At 40.7% G+C, this 16,803-nt stretch overlaps 1 protein-coding gene across 6 annotated transcripts; it reads left to right on the top strand.

Annotated features, from left to right (window-relative positions):
* The first annotated feature begins 57 nt into the window (after window positions 1-57).
* MAPK1IP1L (mitogen-activated protein kinase 1 interacting protein 1 like) lies at window positions 58-16,502 on the top strand. Of its 6 annotated transcripts, none has more exons than XM_072838651.1 (4): window positions 58-224; window positions 9,414-9,435; window positions 10,151-10,855; window positions 11,850-16,502. In XM_072838651.1, the coding sequence occupies exons 2-4, from the start codon at window positions 9,418-9,420 to the stop codon at window positions 11,859-11,861; spliced, it is 735 nt and encodes a 244-aa protein (XP_072694752.1). In that variant the 5' UTR covers window positions 58-224; window positions 9,414-9,417; the 3' UTR covers window positions 11,862-16,502. The 6 variants fall into 6 exon arrangements, with proteins under 6 accessions (XP_072694752.1, XP_072694757.1, XP_072694753.1 ...); XM_072838652.1 differs by lacking the exon at window positions 58-224 and adding an exon at window positions 580-800; XM_072838655.1 differs by lacking the exon at window positions 58-224 and adding an exon at window positions 1,106-1,128.
* The last annotated feature ends 301 nt before the right edge of the window (window positions 16,503-16,803 follow it).

A 16,803-nucleotide genomic window follows, 5' to 3' on the forward strand; every position in this document is an offset into this window, starting at 1 on the left:
GGCGCGCTCGGCGCTTCCTGTTCCGGCGCCAGGAGGAGCCGCGCGCTGTTAGTGCTGCCGCTGCCGCCGCCGCCGCCTCCGCCTCCGCCGCCACCGCCGCCGCTGCTGCCGCCGCCACCGCCGCCGCCGCCGCCGTCAGTCAGTCCGCGTTCGGTTCTTCAGCACCCGATTCCCCCGGACCCATCGCCGCTTCTAGACTTTGCTGCGGGCTCGGATCTGGCCGGGTGAGGCTGCCTCGGCGCTAGTGGGTATCGTGGAGGGGGGCAGGGGAGCACGCCCAAGCGGGAGACGGGCGCGGTAACAGAGGAACCTCGAGTCGCCTCTTCAGGGGCCGGGACTAAACGTCGGCCCCCGCCATCTTCCCTCAGGCTGCGAGGTGCCCCCCGATCGCCCCCCGGGAGGAGGCGTCGGAGGCGGCTGACGTCGCGCCGGACGGGTTTCTCCGCACTTGACGTCAGGCCGGGTTTGGGGGCGGGGCGGCGAGAGGGCCCGGCCCCTCCCCCACCCTCCCCACCCCCACCCCTTTCCGGGCGGCGCGACCCGCTCGGCGGCCGGTTCGCTCCGGTTGATCCCGGACTCCCTTTGTTCGTTGGGCCCTGAAGGCTTCCCGGCTCGCGCCCCCTCGGTCCCCTCCCCCATTCATTAATTTCTAATAAAACGGGAGCGAGGGGCCTGAACAGCCTTGGAGGAATCTGGCACTTGTTTAATCAGATTGTCCGCCGTGTGACAACGTTCCGGTCGTTAGTTGCCGAAGGAGTTGCTACACAGATCCTATTCGACGAATACACATGACAGAAGCCGTGAGTTCGGCGACACTCTCTTTCTTAGGATTTGGGGGCTTGTGTTACGCATGGAAGCTTATAAATAGCTGAGCCGTTTCCTCTTCGAAAACCAAAAGCAGTGCTTTTACTGGTTAAAAATTTCTAATGTTGAGGCATCAGACCGTATTCCCCTGACGGGAAAAAAAAAAAAATTACTGCTGAAGAAATACACACTCTTACACACCTGATGGTTGTGAAGGCATGTTCTGTAAAGGAGCCTCCTTTTACAGGCCAAGGTAGCCTTCGGAGAGCTTTCAGAAGTTCTTTGTTCGGCTGTATTCACTGGGCAGCAACAGGAATTTTTCTGGTACTGGCGTCTCTGAACCTCCTATTTAAAACTAGTTTGTCTCAGCGACTTGAGTTGGGTTGTGTGTGTGAGAATGTTCTTTTCTTCTCTCCAGAAGGAACAGAGAGAGACCCATTCCTTAACTGCAAGGCTCGGGGCCGGTATGTTTTGGAATTCAGCAATCTTCGAATTGTGTCTTTAGATTTTAGAAAGAGTAAGATGCGTAGGCCAGAGGTGTCACCCTCACAAGGTCCCAGCAGCATCCCTGAGACTACGGTAATAATGGTGCAGGGATAGGCGTGACTTCATGGAAACTGTAAATATCCTCAGATCACGTTTTGCCACCCAACTAAGTTTTATGCCAAATTCTGGAATTTTCCTTTTCTTTTCAGAAGTTTCCAAATCGAGAACTGCAGATAAAGGTTTGCAGGCCTGTGACCGCGATTGTAAAAGTTAACGTTTGTTGAGTTTTCCTTGAGTGCCAGAGAGAGACCAGGAGATTTATTTTGTCAGTCTGGGGGCAGGTCTGCAAGGTGGATACTACTCCTGTGTACTTAAACCTCTGGAGTTTGAAGAATTCAACCTGTCCATCACCTGCCAGTGAAGAGCTAGGGTTTTATCTACGCAGCCATAACTTTCAGGGTCATTCTTTTAATCTCTGCTGCCATGCCCATGTAGGAAGAAAGACAAGGGAATATATATCTGTTGCCCATCCACTATTTTTTAGAGCACTGTTATTATAGACACTTAATTTATGAATACCATTTAGTCTTTCGCATCACTAGCCCTTTTATAGTTGAAGAAACTGAGTCACTGGGGTGAGCTGAATCTGATTGAGACATTCAAACCTCAGTCTAAAGGCTCTCTGCTAAAACTTCTATCCCTCCCCTCTCTGTATTCCAACCAATTCGAACTGCTTATATTTCCCATAGCGTATTCTTGCCTGCTTTAGCTTTTGCACGGTCTGCTCTTTCCCGGGGCCTGTCCCATCATCCGCTACTGCCAGCTCTTCATTGTTCTCCCAGACTGCAAAGGAACCTCTTCTCAGGGTTCCTCCCCTTATTCTCCTTTCCTTGATTTCTTTAGGTGCCCTTTAGGTACTCAACTTGGTGCCCTGGGCTTACCCAAAGTAAGGTAGTTACTATTTAAAGGATAGTTCAGGGGGGTTCCTGGGTGGCTCAGCGGTTTACCACCTGCTTTTGGCTCAGGGTGTGATCCTGGAGTCCCAGAATGGAGTCCTGCATCGGGCTCCCTGCCTGGGGCCTGCTTCTCCCTCTGCCTGTGTCTCTGCCTCTCTCTCTCTCCCTGTCATGAATGAATGAATGAATGAATGAATGAATAAATAAATAAATAAATAAATAAATAAATAAATAAACTTTAAAAAAAAAAATAAAGGGTAGTTCACCAGATTGTGAATTCCTTAAATGTCTATTCTGTGTAGTACTCTTCATTTCCCCAAAGCCTAACAAGACAGTGCCTGGTGTGTATATTCCAGGCATAAGTATAAAAAAAATGATACTTTAAAAAATTATGTCTTTTGGGACGCCTGGGTGGCTCAGCAGTTGAGCATCTGCCTTCAGCTCCAGTTGTGATCTCAGGGTCCTGGGATCAAGTCCCCACATCGGGCTCCCCGCGGGGAGCCTGCTTCTCCCTCTACTTGTGTCTGCCTCTCTCTGTGTCTCTCATGTATGAATAAATCTTTTAAAAAAATAAAAATTATGTCTTTCAAAAGCTTAAGAATATTCAAAAACTTTACTAAGTCCTCAGTTCCTTGAGTTGTCCAAATGTAAAATGGAATGTATCTGATAAGAGAGTCAATAATAAAAATGATCAAATATTCTTTTTTTTTTTTTTTAAGATTTTATTTATTCATGAGAGAGGCAGAGACTAGGCAGAGAGAGAAGCAGGTTCCTTGTCAGGAGCCGGATGTGGGATTTGAACCCAGGACCCCTTGATTGTGCCCTGAGCCACCCAGGTGCCCATAATCAAATATTCTAATCAGAAATTTATATTTTCAATATGTTACCATCATATTCCCCCATACTAAACAAATCAGTGCCAAAGTCTTGATTTCTCAGTTTCTTTTTTTTTTTTTTTTTTTTAGAGGTGGGGAGGGCCAAAAGGAGAGGTTTCTTGGTGGGGGGGGTTGTTTTTAGATCTTATTTAGAGAGAGTGGGCGGGGTGGGAGCAGAGGGGAAGAGAGAATCTCAAGCAGACTCCTCTCCTAGAGCACCCAGCCCCACCTGGAGCTTGACCCCATGACCCGGAGATTATGACCTGAGCCAAAACCAAGAGTGGGATGATCAACTAACTGAGCCACCCAGGCATCCCTCTTAGTTTCTCTTAATAAACATCTTATTTGTCTGTAGTACATTATAGATTATTAAACATGTTACTTTTAATTTATCTGTGAAGTAGTCAGGAAGTAAAACTTTTGCAGATGAGCGGTGGTCTATGGTTAAGCTTGCCTTAGTCAAAAGAGTCAAAGGATTGATTTCCACATTTCATAACTGTCTAGTCCTGTGCTCTTGACACTCCACCACAAATTGTGATGGCCCTTTGAAATATTCCTTGATGGGTAGTCACTAGTAATTTACAGAGTTTAACTTGTTTTTAGAACCTCCTGGTCGGATGCCTGGGTGGCTTAGGGATTGAGCGTCTTCCTTTGGCTGAGGGTGTGATCCCTGTGAGGAGCCTGCTGCTCTCTCTATGTCTCTGCCTCTCTCTCTGTGTCTGATGAATAAATAAGATCTTTAAAAACGAATAATAAAAAATAAAATAAAATCTACTGGTAATTGGATTTCCATTTGACTCTAAAAGCCTTAAGAGTGGGGATCCCTGGGTGGCTCAGCGGTTTAGCACCTGCCTTTGACCCAGGGCATGATCCTGGGGCTCCAAGATCGAGTCCCACATGGGCTTCCCTGTGTGGAGCCTTCTTCTCCCTCTGCCTGTGTCTCTGCCTCTCTCTGGGTCTCTCATGAATAAATAAATAAAATCTTAAAAAAAAAAGCCATAAGAATTACAGAAATGTTTTACTTTTCTGAGGTATGTCAAAAGAAATTTTGTTCTGCTTTTAAGTTTCTGTTTTTACTGCTCAGATAATAGAATGACTTTCAGTGGATACATCATAGATCTTGCCATAAAGTAGTAATGGAAAGTTTTAGAAATAATAGCTTTACTGTATTCCAAAAAGAAAAAATGAAAATCTTGATTATGATTATAAACTGGGGCGGGGGGGGGGGCGTTCAGGGTTACTTTGGCCTCATCTAATTAGCATAATCCAGGATGCCTAGGTGGATCAATTGGTTAAGTGTCTGACTCTTGATTTTGGCTCAAGTCATGACCTCAGAATCCTGAGACGGACCCCCACGTAGGGATCCATCCACATTTGGCGTGGAGCCTGCTCAAGAGTCTTTCTTTTTTTTTTTTTTTTTTTTTTTTTTTTATGATAGTCACACAGAGAGAGAGAGAGGCAGAGACACAGGCAGAGGGAGAAGCAGGCTCCATGCACCCGGGAGCCCGACGTGGGATTCGATCCCGGGTCTCCAGGATTGCGCCCTGGGCCAAAGGCAGGCGCTAAAACCGCTGCGCCACCCAGGGATCCCCCAAGAGTCTTTCTTTCTCCCTCTGCCTCTACCCCTACCCTCCCAAAATAGCATATTCTAGGTATTTTGGAATAGTTTTTTAGAAGAGTCTCAATTTTAAAAAATTACGCAAGTCTTCCTATATTGAAACACTGCTGACAGGACACCTGGGTGACTTAGTGGTTGAGTGTCTGCCTTTGGCTCAGGTGGTGATCCTGGGGTCCTGGGATCGAGTCCTGCATTGAGCTCCCTGCTCCCTGCAGGGAACCTGCTTCTCCCTCTGCCTGTGTCTCTGCCTCTCTCTCATGAATAAATAAATAAACTCTTAAAAGAAAAAGAAACACTGCTGTCCAGCTCTGCTTTTTACCTTTTATGATGCAAGTAAGTAAATTAGAATGTTTCCCATTAATATGAACACTGCATATTCTAGACAATGGAGAGAAGGTCACTTTACTAAAAGTTCCTATAGAACAAGAAATGATCTACCTCTAATCCCTTTAGTGAGGGCTTCATTACTTAATCATAAGATTCTAATACCTCCTTTGTCTTTCAGGATTTTATTTTTAACTTCAAATTTTGAAAGCCAGAGTTGTGAGTCAGTTTAATATTATTAACTTACGGAATAACTTACACTCTAATGTAATTTTACAACTAGTTAACTTTATATAGTGTTTGTATATATATATTTTTTTAACTAAGAGGGAAAAGAGTAATTCTGAAAACCTGAACAGCAAGCAAGAGCACATGAATTTGAATGGATTGCTTTGTTAGTTCTCCACTCCAGAATTAATGTGAACTTTGATACAGAACCATTTTCTGTTTCAGAAAGGTTCACCCTGTTTGAAAAGCATGTTACTGTCTTATGTAGACTTTAAACTTGTCATGCACTGATAAAGTTTTTTCAGGTGTTCATCCTAAGAATTTACTCTTGTGTGATCTAAGGTTTTAGTACAAAACCTTAATGTGGGAATGAATGGATAGTTGTATATACTATATATTCAAAATGTGTTTTTTGATATTCTGAATAAATAGCAAGATTATGGCAGTTGTAGGCTTCACACTTTGTCTTTATCATTCCTGTTAGCCAATTGTACTTGAAAATAAAACTAAAACTGCAAGGATGGCTCAGTATTAAGCCGTTTTCATGTGTAATTAACTATTCATGGATCAAAGGAGAGAAACTGTGATCAGCTCATTAGATGTCAAAAAGATCAAAAGAAATGCAGTGTCTTCTCGAAATGTTTTTTAACTAGCAAACTAGGAATAAATAAATCTAGCAACATAGGCATAAATAGACATCTTTAATGTAATTTTTTCCATCTTAAACTAAAAATAGGAATGGTTTTAGGATTTTATTTGAGAGAGCAAAAAAGAGCATGAGCAGGATGAGGGGCAGAGGGAGAAGCAGATTCCCGCTAAGCAGGGAGCTTAATGCGGGGCTCCATCCCACAACATGGGGATAATGGCCGGAGCTGAAGGCAGACACTTAACCTGTGGAGCCACCCAGGTACCCCTAAAAAATGGGAATTTTATGTAAATGTTAGAAGCATTTCTAGGAGAGTTGGAACAAGACCATTGTGCTCTCTATCACTAACGTTTCATTGTAAAGTTTAGCTGATGCAAAGGAGAAAAGAGGTGTAAATATTGAAAAGAAAATGTAGGGCAGCCCAGGTGGCTCAGCGGTTTAGTGCCGCCTTTGGCCCAGGGCCTGATCCTGGAGATCTAGGATCGAGTCCCACATTGGGCTCCCTGCATGGAGCCTGCTTCTCCCTCTGCTTGTGTCTCTGCCTCTCTCTCTATCACTCTCTCTGTGTGTGTCTTTCATGAATAAATAAAATCTTTTAAAAAGAGAGAGAATGTAAAATAAACTTGCATATTTGTTTATTGCAAATGATAGAATTCGTTACCTGAAATCCCAGAGAATCAACTGTGACACTTTCAGGAATAAAATAATTTAATAACATCACTGTTTACAAAAGTAATTCAGTAAAATTTAAAAAGCCTTTCACTTAGGGGTGCCTGATTGGCTCAGTCAGAATGTGTGGCTCTTGATCTCAGGGTCATGAGTTTGAACCCCACGTTAAGGCTAGAGTTTACTTTTTTTGGCTAGAGTTTACTTTAAAAAAATAAACTATTGAGTGATAAATGACAATGATGGAAACCAGGAAGATATACTTTGTTCTTGAATGAGAAGATTTGATATTTTGTTTTTGTTTTTGTTTTTTTTAAATAAATTTTTATTTATTTATGATAGTCACACACAGAGAGAGGGAGAGAGGCAGAGACACAGGCAGAGGGAGAAGCAGGCTCCATGCACCGGGAGCCCGACGTGGGATTCGATCCAGGGTCTCCCAGGATCGCGCCCGGGGCCAAAGGCAGGGACCAAACCGCTGCGCCACCCAGGGATCCCAAGATTCGATATTTTGAATGTTCCATGTTCTCTAATCTGTAAATTTAATGCAATCCCAACCAGAACACCAACAGATTATTTTTTTATAAAATGATCTGGAAAAAATAATATTCAGGAGTCCAGGGGAAAAAGACAACAGTAATAGGTCAACTGATATTAAAATTTATTTAAAATATAAAGCTACCGAAATTAAGATGGAATGTTGTTGTGCAGATCAGTGGAAAAGAACAGAGGTCTCTAGCCTGGTTAAGAGCCTTGGCTCTGGAATCAGATCATACCTGAATTTGAACTTTTCTATTTGTCACATTTGTTGTGTACCCTTAAACAAGTTAACTTGATGAGCCTCCTTTTCTCAAGCTGTAAACTGAGTGAAAAATTTGCATTTATTCCGTGAGATTACCTGCCTAAAACATTTACAGCACAGTACCTCTTTTGTGACAAATATTCGTTAAGTATTTGTTGTCAGAAGTATTTGTTGTCAATAGTGGCAGTAGAATGTGTTAAGGGTAGTTTGTCATATCCATTTAGAAAAGACAGATTATACAGTAATTATTGTTTGAAAGAAAAATATTTTAAGTTGGGGGCACCTGGATGGCTCAGTTGCTTAAGTGTTTGACTTCAACTCTGGTCATGATCCCAGGGTCCTGAAATCAAACCCCATGGGGTTCCTTGCTGAGCAGGGAGGGAGTCTGCTTGTCCCTCTGCCCCTCCCCCTGCTCATGTTCTCTCTCTCTCTAAGTATTTTTTAAAATACATATTTTAAGTTAAAACCTGCATTGTTAGAAAGCATAGGTGAATTTTTTGTCTCGTATACTTCAGGATTAATCTCCTTACAATTTTATAAAGCCTTTAAAAAATGTACTACTAAGGAGTAATTATCAAAGGCAAAAAGAGTACATACTGTCTTAACTGCATTTATATGAAGTCACAGAATAAGCAAAAACTGAGGAAGTGATTGCTGAGTGAAAGGGGAGTTGATTGGAAAGCATCAGTAAACCTGGAGTGAAGGAAAACGTTCTGTATTTTGGTTAGTGGCATATACAGTTGTCCGAAATTGTTGACCTGAACACCTCACATCTGTGCATTTTTTTATGCTTCACTTTTAGAATTTGACAAAAGTGGTACAAAGACTTATGAGCAAGTTCACAAAAGTTTATTCTAAATTGAATATGGGATTTAAAAGATGCTCTAGTTTCCACTTAATTTTAAAAATGTAAAAGTTGGGCACCCTGGGGGCTCAGCGGTTTAGTGCCGCCTTTGGCCAGGGGTGTGGTCCTGGGGACCAGGGATTGAGTCCCGTGTTGGGCTCGCTGCATGGAGCCTGCTTCTTCCTCTGCATGTGTCTCTGCCCCGTCCCCGCCCCAGTCTCCACCCCTCCCACCCACCCCCGTGTGTCTCTCATAAATAAATAATCTTTTTAAAAATAAATAAAAATGTAAAAGTTAAAACAAGGTGCCAATTTTTAACCTGTCATAATTGAAAACTACTTAGAAATTTAATAATACCCAGTGGTGAAGAGTTTTAAAAAATAATGTAGGGCATCCCAGGTGGCTCAGAGGTTTCGCGCCACCTTGAGCCCAGGGCCTGATCCTGGAGACCCAGGATTGAGTCCCACGTCAGGCTCCCTGCATGCAGCCAGTCAGCTTCTCCCTCTGCCTGTGTTTCTGCCTCTGTGTGTGTGTGTCTCTCATGAATAAATAAAATCTTTAAAATAAAATAAAATAAAATAAAAGATCATGTAAATTGGCAAAGGACTTTAAAAGTGGCATGGACTTTTTTTTTTTTCTCTTCATGAGAGACAGAGAAAGAGAGAGGCAGAGACACAGGCAGAGGGAGAAGCAGACTCCATGCAGGGAGCCTAGGATCACGTCCTGGGCCGAAGGGGGGAGGCACTAAACTGCTGAGCCACCCACCGATCCCCTGTGGCATGGACTTTTAAGATGGATTGTAGATAGCCTTACCTGTTCACTATAAATTTTACTTCCAGGACTTTTTCCTGATGACACATTCACAAGCATATGTGTTCAGAAGTGTTGACTGTATCATTGTTTAAAACAGCTCAAAATGCAAACTACCATCAAAATTGAGAGTGAACTATATTGTGGATCACTTTTATATAATGTGCAGCTAGTAAAAAGAGATGACATTTGTAGAACTATATAACTACTATAGAAGTTTTCCCCATATAAAGAAAAAAACCCTGCATATATGATTAGGTAAAAAATGGTGTACATAAAGTTCTTTATGGAATATATGAGAAATGGTAAGCACTGGTTTTGAAGTATTCTTTTTTCTTTCTTTCTGCTTTTTAGGAAAATGTCTGATGAATTTTCGGTAAGTTGATGCATTTATCCTTCATAAGTATTTTGGCTCTTAAGAAAATAATACAGGAAAAAAAATAAAATAAAAATAAAATGACACAGGGATGTCTAGGGTGGCTCAGTGGTTGAGCACCTGCCTTCTGCTCAGAGCGTGATCCTGGAGTTCCAGGATCTAGTCCCACATCGTGCTCCCTGCATGGAGCCTGCTTCTCCCTTTGCCTATGTCTCTGCCTCTCTCTTTATGTGTCTCTCATGAATAAATAAATAAAATCTTTAAAAAAAAAAAAAAAAGGAAAATTACATTAAAGTGTAAAGTTACTCCTATTCTCTTTTAACCAGGCAGTGTTAATAATGGCCAGCATTACATGAACTATCTCATTTAAGCCTCAACTTAATGCTGAACTTTTTTTTTTTTTTAATGAGGAAACTAAAGCTCGGAGAGGGGTATGTTGCTTGTTTGAGGTAAAGCCAGGATTCAGATCCACAGTATTTTGAGTAACTGTATTTAGGAAATTTGGTCGGCTCTAATGAGTTTGCATTGTAATGTTGATGTAAAGTTGATTTTTATGTTACATGGATTGTTCTTAAACTGAGCAATTTAGCTTTTGAAGATTTTCTAGGAGTTTATAATTCCTCTGTAGCTTACTATTCTTTATGGGTTTATAATCATGTTTGACATGATTTGTCCCTAAATAAGATTGATAAAACATGCCTGTTTTGTATTCCAGTTGGCAGATGCACTACCTGAACACTCCCCTGCCAAAACGTCTGCTGTGAGCAATACAAAACCTGGCCAACCTCCTCAAGGCTGGCCAAGTTCCAACCCTTGGAATAACCCAAGTGCTCCACCTTCTGTGCCATCTGGACTCCCACCAAGTGCAACACCCTCCACTGTGCCTTTTGGACCAGCACCAACAGGAATGTATCCCTCTGTGCCTCCCACCGGACCACCTCCAGGACCCCCAGCACCCTTTCCTCCTTCTGGACCATCATGTCCCCCACCTGGTGGTCCTTATCCAGCCCCAACCGTGCCAGGCCCTGGCCCCACGGGGCCATATCCTACACCAAATATGCCCTTTCCAGAGCTTCCAAGACCATATGGTGCACCCACAGATCCAGCTGCTGCTGGTCCTTTAGGTCCATGGGGATCCATGTCTTCTGGACCTTGGGCGCCTGGAATGGGAGGGCAGTATCCTACCCCTAATATGCCATATCCATCTCCAGGGCCATATCCTGCACCCCCTCCCCAAGCACCAGGGGCAGCGCCACCTGTTCCATGGGGCACTGTTCCACCAGGAGCCTGGGGACCACCAGCACCATATCCTGCCCCTGCAGGATCATATCCCACACCAGGACTCTATCCCACTCCCAACAATCCTTTTCAAGTGCCTTCAGGACCTTCTGGTGCTCCACCGATGCCTGGTGGCCCCCATGTGAGTGTTAAATTTGTTATTTAAAATGCACTAATAGTTGCATGAGCACAACTGAAAGATTATTTGCCTCCAGTTTTAGATAGAAGATTAGAAAGCATTTAAAACTTTTAAAAAGAGGGGGGTATGTGTATATAAGAGAAGAGTACATTTCAAGCTTCAGATAAACCATTTAGAAGGGTGACATTAGTTATTCCTGGTACTAAAAATAGAAAAATTTCCCAGAGATCCCCAAAGACTTTGAAATGTAGTAAGCAATGTCTTCAATAACATCTTTGAGGTAAACTCAGTTGCAGTTCATCGGACTTAACTTTCTTTTAACATCACATTTTATAACATCACATCAAAGCACAGTTCAGTAAAAACAGTCTCTGCCTGTGTGATCTACCAAGGTAGATTTTTAGAAAATCTAGGACAGTGAATATGTATGTAGCATTGCCTGTCCTTTCTATAATTCTCCGTAGTGTTTCTCAGCCAAAGTTTTGTTAGATCCTCAGCACCATTGAGCTCCAGGTTATATGACTGTTCTGCATTGTCATGCAGAAAGCATGCCGTGTGATGCTTTACTGTCAGCCAAGCCAGAGTGATAGGGTTGACATTTTAGTTGGAGAACCTGTTGGGGGCATTTGACCAAATAGAAAAGCATCCCACTTCCCCCCAGAAGTAAGTCAAGTTAGTCTTCAAATAGTCCTGTTTCTCCTTGAAGGAAAAAATGACTTAACAAAATAATCAGATCTCTGACTAGATTAATCAGATGTCTACCTTAACTGTAAAGGAAAAAGAATCTTAATAAAATGCCCCCTAAACTTACTTTCATTAGTATAACTTCTTGCTATACATATTTTATTTAAATTTTTTGCAAATTGTATGCCAAAATAAATGGGATGACTTGGTGTTTGGATTTGTTAAGTAATAAGTTTATTTTAAACCACAGCAAGGAGTTAATAAACTCCACTTAGAAAAACTGGAGGTTTACTTTTTCTTTTTTCTATTGCAGTCTTACCATTAAGTTAATGGACGAAGAGAGGACGCTTTGCTTTTTGAAGTACATATATATGCACATGAATGCATATATAAAAATTGCTGGTTTCACTATTCTTAGAGGGCATTCATGAAAGAACAACTCTTGCACCTCTCAGAGAAGATATCTGCCTCTTGTACTTGGATGTATAGTACATCTGATGGATACAATCAGATAAAAATGTAAAAGTAAATCATTCAAATGTGATTTTTATTCGGTTTTTATTGAACGTTAAAGTGATGAAGTATATTGATAGCTCTTTGATATAATTTGTTTTAAAAAGTTTTCGATTTGAAAAAAAAAAAGTTTTCGATTTGTTTAAATTATGAAACCACACATTTAAAAACCTAAAATGTGGGTTATTGTTAGAATCTGCAACCTCATTGGCAAATTATTTCAAGTATTTTTCTATAATCACTTTTTCCCCTAAATAAACACACTTTTAAAACAATCACATTGTCATAATTTAAACAAATGATGCCTCTCAACATCTTGAACTGCTCTGTCTATAGGATAAATAAACCTGGTCCTCTTGAAGTTGTAGTTTGGATATATATTTTAAAGCTGTTGGTAATTATTGTCAGATGTTGAGCTCATTAGCCAGGCAGTGTTCATTTTTATCCTTGAGCTTTTAGTAAAAACTTTTCTTTGATTTTGAGTTTTACCTGATTTGCTTTTATTTTTAGCCAGATGGTCACACAGCTCTAAAATCTGCCATTTATGAAAACTTTTTTCTTTTTAATGCAGGCCAACATGTGTGTAAATTATTAGAGAATTGGTCATCTCTGTATTGCTTTGGAATAGATTTTGAGGTGTCAGTATTGCTTTGGGAAGAACTCAAAGAAGGAAATAATTCTCTCCTTTGTCTTGAACCTCAAGCCAGAGGAAACCCTGGAAATTGCTTCATAGTGACAAGTAACTTGCATTCCCCATAAAATCCTCTTCTGCCCAGATCCTTCTGTGTAGATCCCTCTCCTTCAGTTCTTTAGAAGGAGTACATCCCTTAGTTTCTCCCTGATATGGAAAACTGGCACACTGTAGGGGTTGTTGTAAACACATATAGCAGTTATGTTTCAAGAACTGTAGTCATTTAGGCACGACTCTTCTCTATACAAGTGCGATCAAAATGTGTATGTCTTCAGAGTCTGATTAAGCTGTGTCATTGTCTTTTGCATAGTTTCCTACATCTGTTGTAAAGTGCTATGGCTAACAGTTCAGTTCTGTTTGTTGACAGGTAAATAGGTAGAATTCGAGTGCCATCCTTAAAAATTACCCTCTAGCTCTAACACTGAAAATAATAATGTGTAAATCTCTGCAATTGCGTTGAAGGCAGTGTGACTATTGCTTAAATTAGTGTTGTTTGTATCCACCAAAATAGCCTGAGTAGCTTCTTGGCACTTTACCTTTAAATCAGACTCTTAGATTCTTAGAACTGACTATGTTATTTGTTAATAACATTTTGAAACTTTGAATGTATCCATTGGGTTACTAAAATAAGTTGTGAATTTCTTGACTAGTATAGGAGAGACTTATGCTAGAGCTCTTGTTTTTGCTTAGAGAAATATTTAGTAGTTTGTTTCTCTTATAGTTAAAATGTCAGGAATGCCAAATGCTGCCAATTTAATGGTTTGATAGCTACCTCTTTTTAAGAACGCAAGATGGTCATCTTTGAGAAGAACATTCAGTGTTTAAGCTCCCTTTTAAGTAGATGATAGAGTCAAGCTTTCAGAATTGAAACTGATTTGTTTAGATACTTTGAGACTGGGGAATGTTGTTAGACAGCTCTTACTTAGTGGCACAAGCGGTCTTTTTTTTCTTTTGCTTCCTTGCAAGGACAAGCCCCAACGATCTATGACACTCTTGGAATCTTTTGTCAGAGTAACCTCCCATTTACAAAGCAGTAAGTAGCCTTAGAAGGTATTTTAGCTTAAATTATCAGGCAATTTCAGCTAACTGGAGGGATAAGAGGAAAAGTGAGATAGCAAAGATATTCTTTGTGGTTATTTTGGTTGTGTTACATTGGGACAAGTTCACAACTCTGGCTTTAGATACAATATTTAATGTATGTAACACTAGAGAATAGTGTTTGATTAAGAGAAATAGCACGTTTGGGAATCTAATTGTGGAGTCCATTTATGAGATGAGAAAATCTGCTGAAGAATTTGAAGGACCATGTATCTGAGATTTGGAATTACTACTCCCAATAAGTGTATAAACTTAACTAGTGACCCATACTGCCCAGTGTACCCTTTTCTTTGCTTTTCAAGGACTTTCCAAATGATAGTTGTGAGGTTTTTTGTTTTTTGTTTTTTTTATATATAAGAATGGAAATCAAAGGGACTAGAATTTGCTTTTATATTCCATTTAGTTTCTTAGAGCATTATTTCTCAACTTGCAGGGGAGGTCTCGATTCTTGTGAGTACTCCGGGACAAATGTCTTTTTAGGTTCAGGGTAAAGTTAAAAACAGAAGTTTTCTAGTGGAGTAATGGGGGAAAGCATGGGGGAAGGTTTGTCTGTTTACAAGGGAACGGTGTTGCTTTTGAAACCAGTCCTATTAGGCTGGCATCAGTTTAGGGAAGAGCTTGTTTCCTAGAAAGTTTGTCTGGTCTTAGAAGAGAAGACTGTATAGAATATGCTGATACTTGGACTCTCTCAGAACAAGAACTTAAAGACAAATTTGGTGGAGAGAATTGAGATATATTTGAGGATTAGTGTTTCTGGAGTTGGAGTCTTAGGTTTTGACATGTTAAACCAAAAAATGACAAGGAAAAATGAAAGTAAAGACTTTACGTCCTCATCACACACGCAGTTCTCAAGAATCAAGGCTCCTTAAAGGAGTGCTTGAAATCCCTTGGCTTGTCTATGCTGGACTCGGCCTGACGCCTTTTCATGCTTTTGAACAAAAGATGGCTGTTTATAGCTCGAACTCCACAGCCCTGTTTGGTATAAAGTAATACATTGAGTATTCAGGAATAGGCAATATATTTGTTTAATTACCCAAGGTCCTCCTTCCTTGTCAGTTTTCCTGTTTTCATTAGAGAATAATAAAAGAGGAGAGAAGAAAGGGGGTGAATTTTTGGCCTTCATCTGGCACACCACTACAACAGAATATTGGCATATTTTCTAGGAAAGAAAGCCTGTTTTGCCATAAAATTTTACCTCACAAATAATAAGTGCTACCTATTGTACTCAGTTGGACAGCTTTTGTATAGAAGAACTAAACTCGGGCAGCCCAGGTGGCTCAGCGGTTTAGTGCCACCTTCGGCCCTGGGCCAGATCCTGGAGACCCAGGATCGAGTCCCGCGTCGGGCTCCCTGCATGGAGCCTGCTTCTCCCTCTGCCTGTCTCTGCCCCTTCCTCTCTCCATCTCTCTCTGTGTCTCATGAATAAATTAAAAAAAAAAAAAAAAAGAACTAAAAAAATAAATAATAAAGAACTAAACTCTAGTCACGGTTCAATTAAAAACAGTGACTCATTTGCATGTCAGTCAGTTGCCTATACTTCGAAATGATTAGTGCCAATGTCTTCCTCACCCTGAATAATCCAGTGCTAGCTTTATAAAATGCCACGGTTACAAACCCTAGAAATTAAACCTAAACACAGACCTTCAGATGTTGGTTTTTGAAAAGCATAAGGTTAAATTCAGATAAATCATACTGTTATAGGTACTGTACTATGCATACAAAGAAAGTGATGGGTAGCTTTCAGGAGAACTAAAATTTAATCTCAATAAAGCAATATTTAGTACTGAAGACAGACACTTTTTATTTTCAGAATTCTGCCAAGTAAACTTAAAATTGCCAACAAAATAATCAGTATTAAAGAAATGCCATGCAAGCTTCTGGCTGTAGAAAACAGGAGAACTATATTCATTCAACAGACACTTAAGTGATCCCAGTGCTTTGCCAGATTCCAGAGCTACAGAGATGAAAGAGAATGCCTGTCCCGCGGATGCTTACAGTCTAGGGGGTGGCATTACAGAATTCATTAGTACACCCATTTTTGGTTTACCTAGATAAACATGTTAGTCTGCTGTTGGTGGAAATTAGAGGCCAGCCTTTGGACATTTTAAAGAGCAAAGTTTGGTATACGTTTTTTCAAAGTAAGAAATTAATGCTTCTCAAGATTGTAGTGTTTGTCAGTGCAACTGTTCATGTGTGCAAAGTAACGGGATTTTTTCCTCTTCTTCCCTGGATGAAGGCACTTAAACTGCCTGTCACTGGTTAGCAGATACTGATTTGTTGCCATTAAGTAAACTTGACTTCTTATGCGTGCTCTATAAAGGGTTTTTGTATTTTTTCTTAATATTGTGATTTTTTAAATTGACCTAATAATGACAAATTTAATGTATGTAATTGTCTATGCATTTTAAGTTAAACTGCCTAAAATGTGATTTGAGACATAGACATTTGTTTGTATTATGAACTGTAAGCAATCTGTTGGAGACGTTAGGTTTTATCACCTGCTGCTGTATTTGTAAACAAAGACATATGTTGCTTTAAGAAGTAATTATAATTAGGAATAGTCTATGGATGTGATACTTGATATTTTTTAAGATAAACTTGTTTGCTTTTGTGTATCATACCTGAAAACTTTTTTAAAAAATGTATTTTCATGGTTTCACAGTTTTTCCATGTATCTTATTCTTTAGGCCCAGTTCTGGGCTTCCCTGAGAAGTCCAAAGCCTGATTACTGCAAAACTGTTGTCAAAAAGAAAAAAGGGGCCTGAGACACTCCTTGGTGTGTGACCTGAATTCACAAAGGCATTTAAATAGGGTGCCTGGGAACAACCCTCCACAGATCTTCTTTCAGCAACATGCTGTCCACTCTGGGTTTCTTCTCCTTTCAAGGCTGCTACATCGTTCTTTGTAACCACATTATCTGTATATGCAGTTAGGGAACCCTCCCTCTCTGCCCCAGCTGCCACCA

The sequence above is a fragment of the Canis lupus genome, chromosome 9 (assembly GCF_048164855.1).
Source record: "Canis lupus baileyi chromosome 9, mCanLup2.hap1, whole genome shotgun sequence".
NCBI classification, from domain to species: Eukaryota; Metazoa; Chordata; class Mammalia; order Carnivora; family Canidae; genus Canis; species Canis lupus.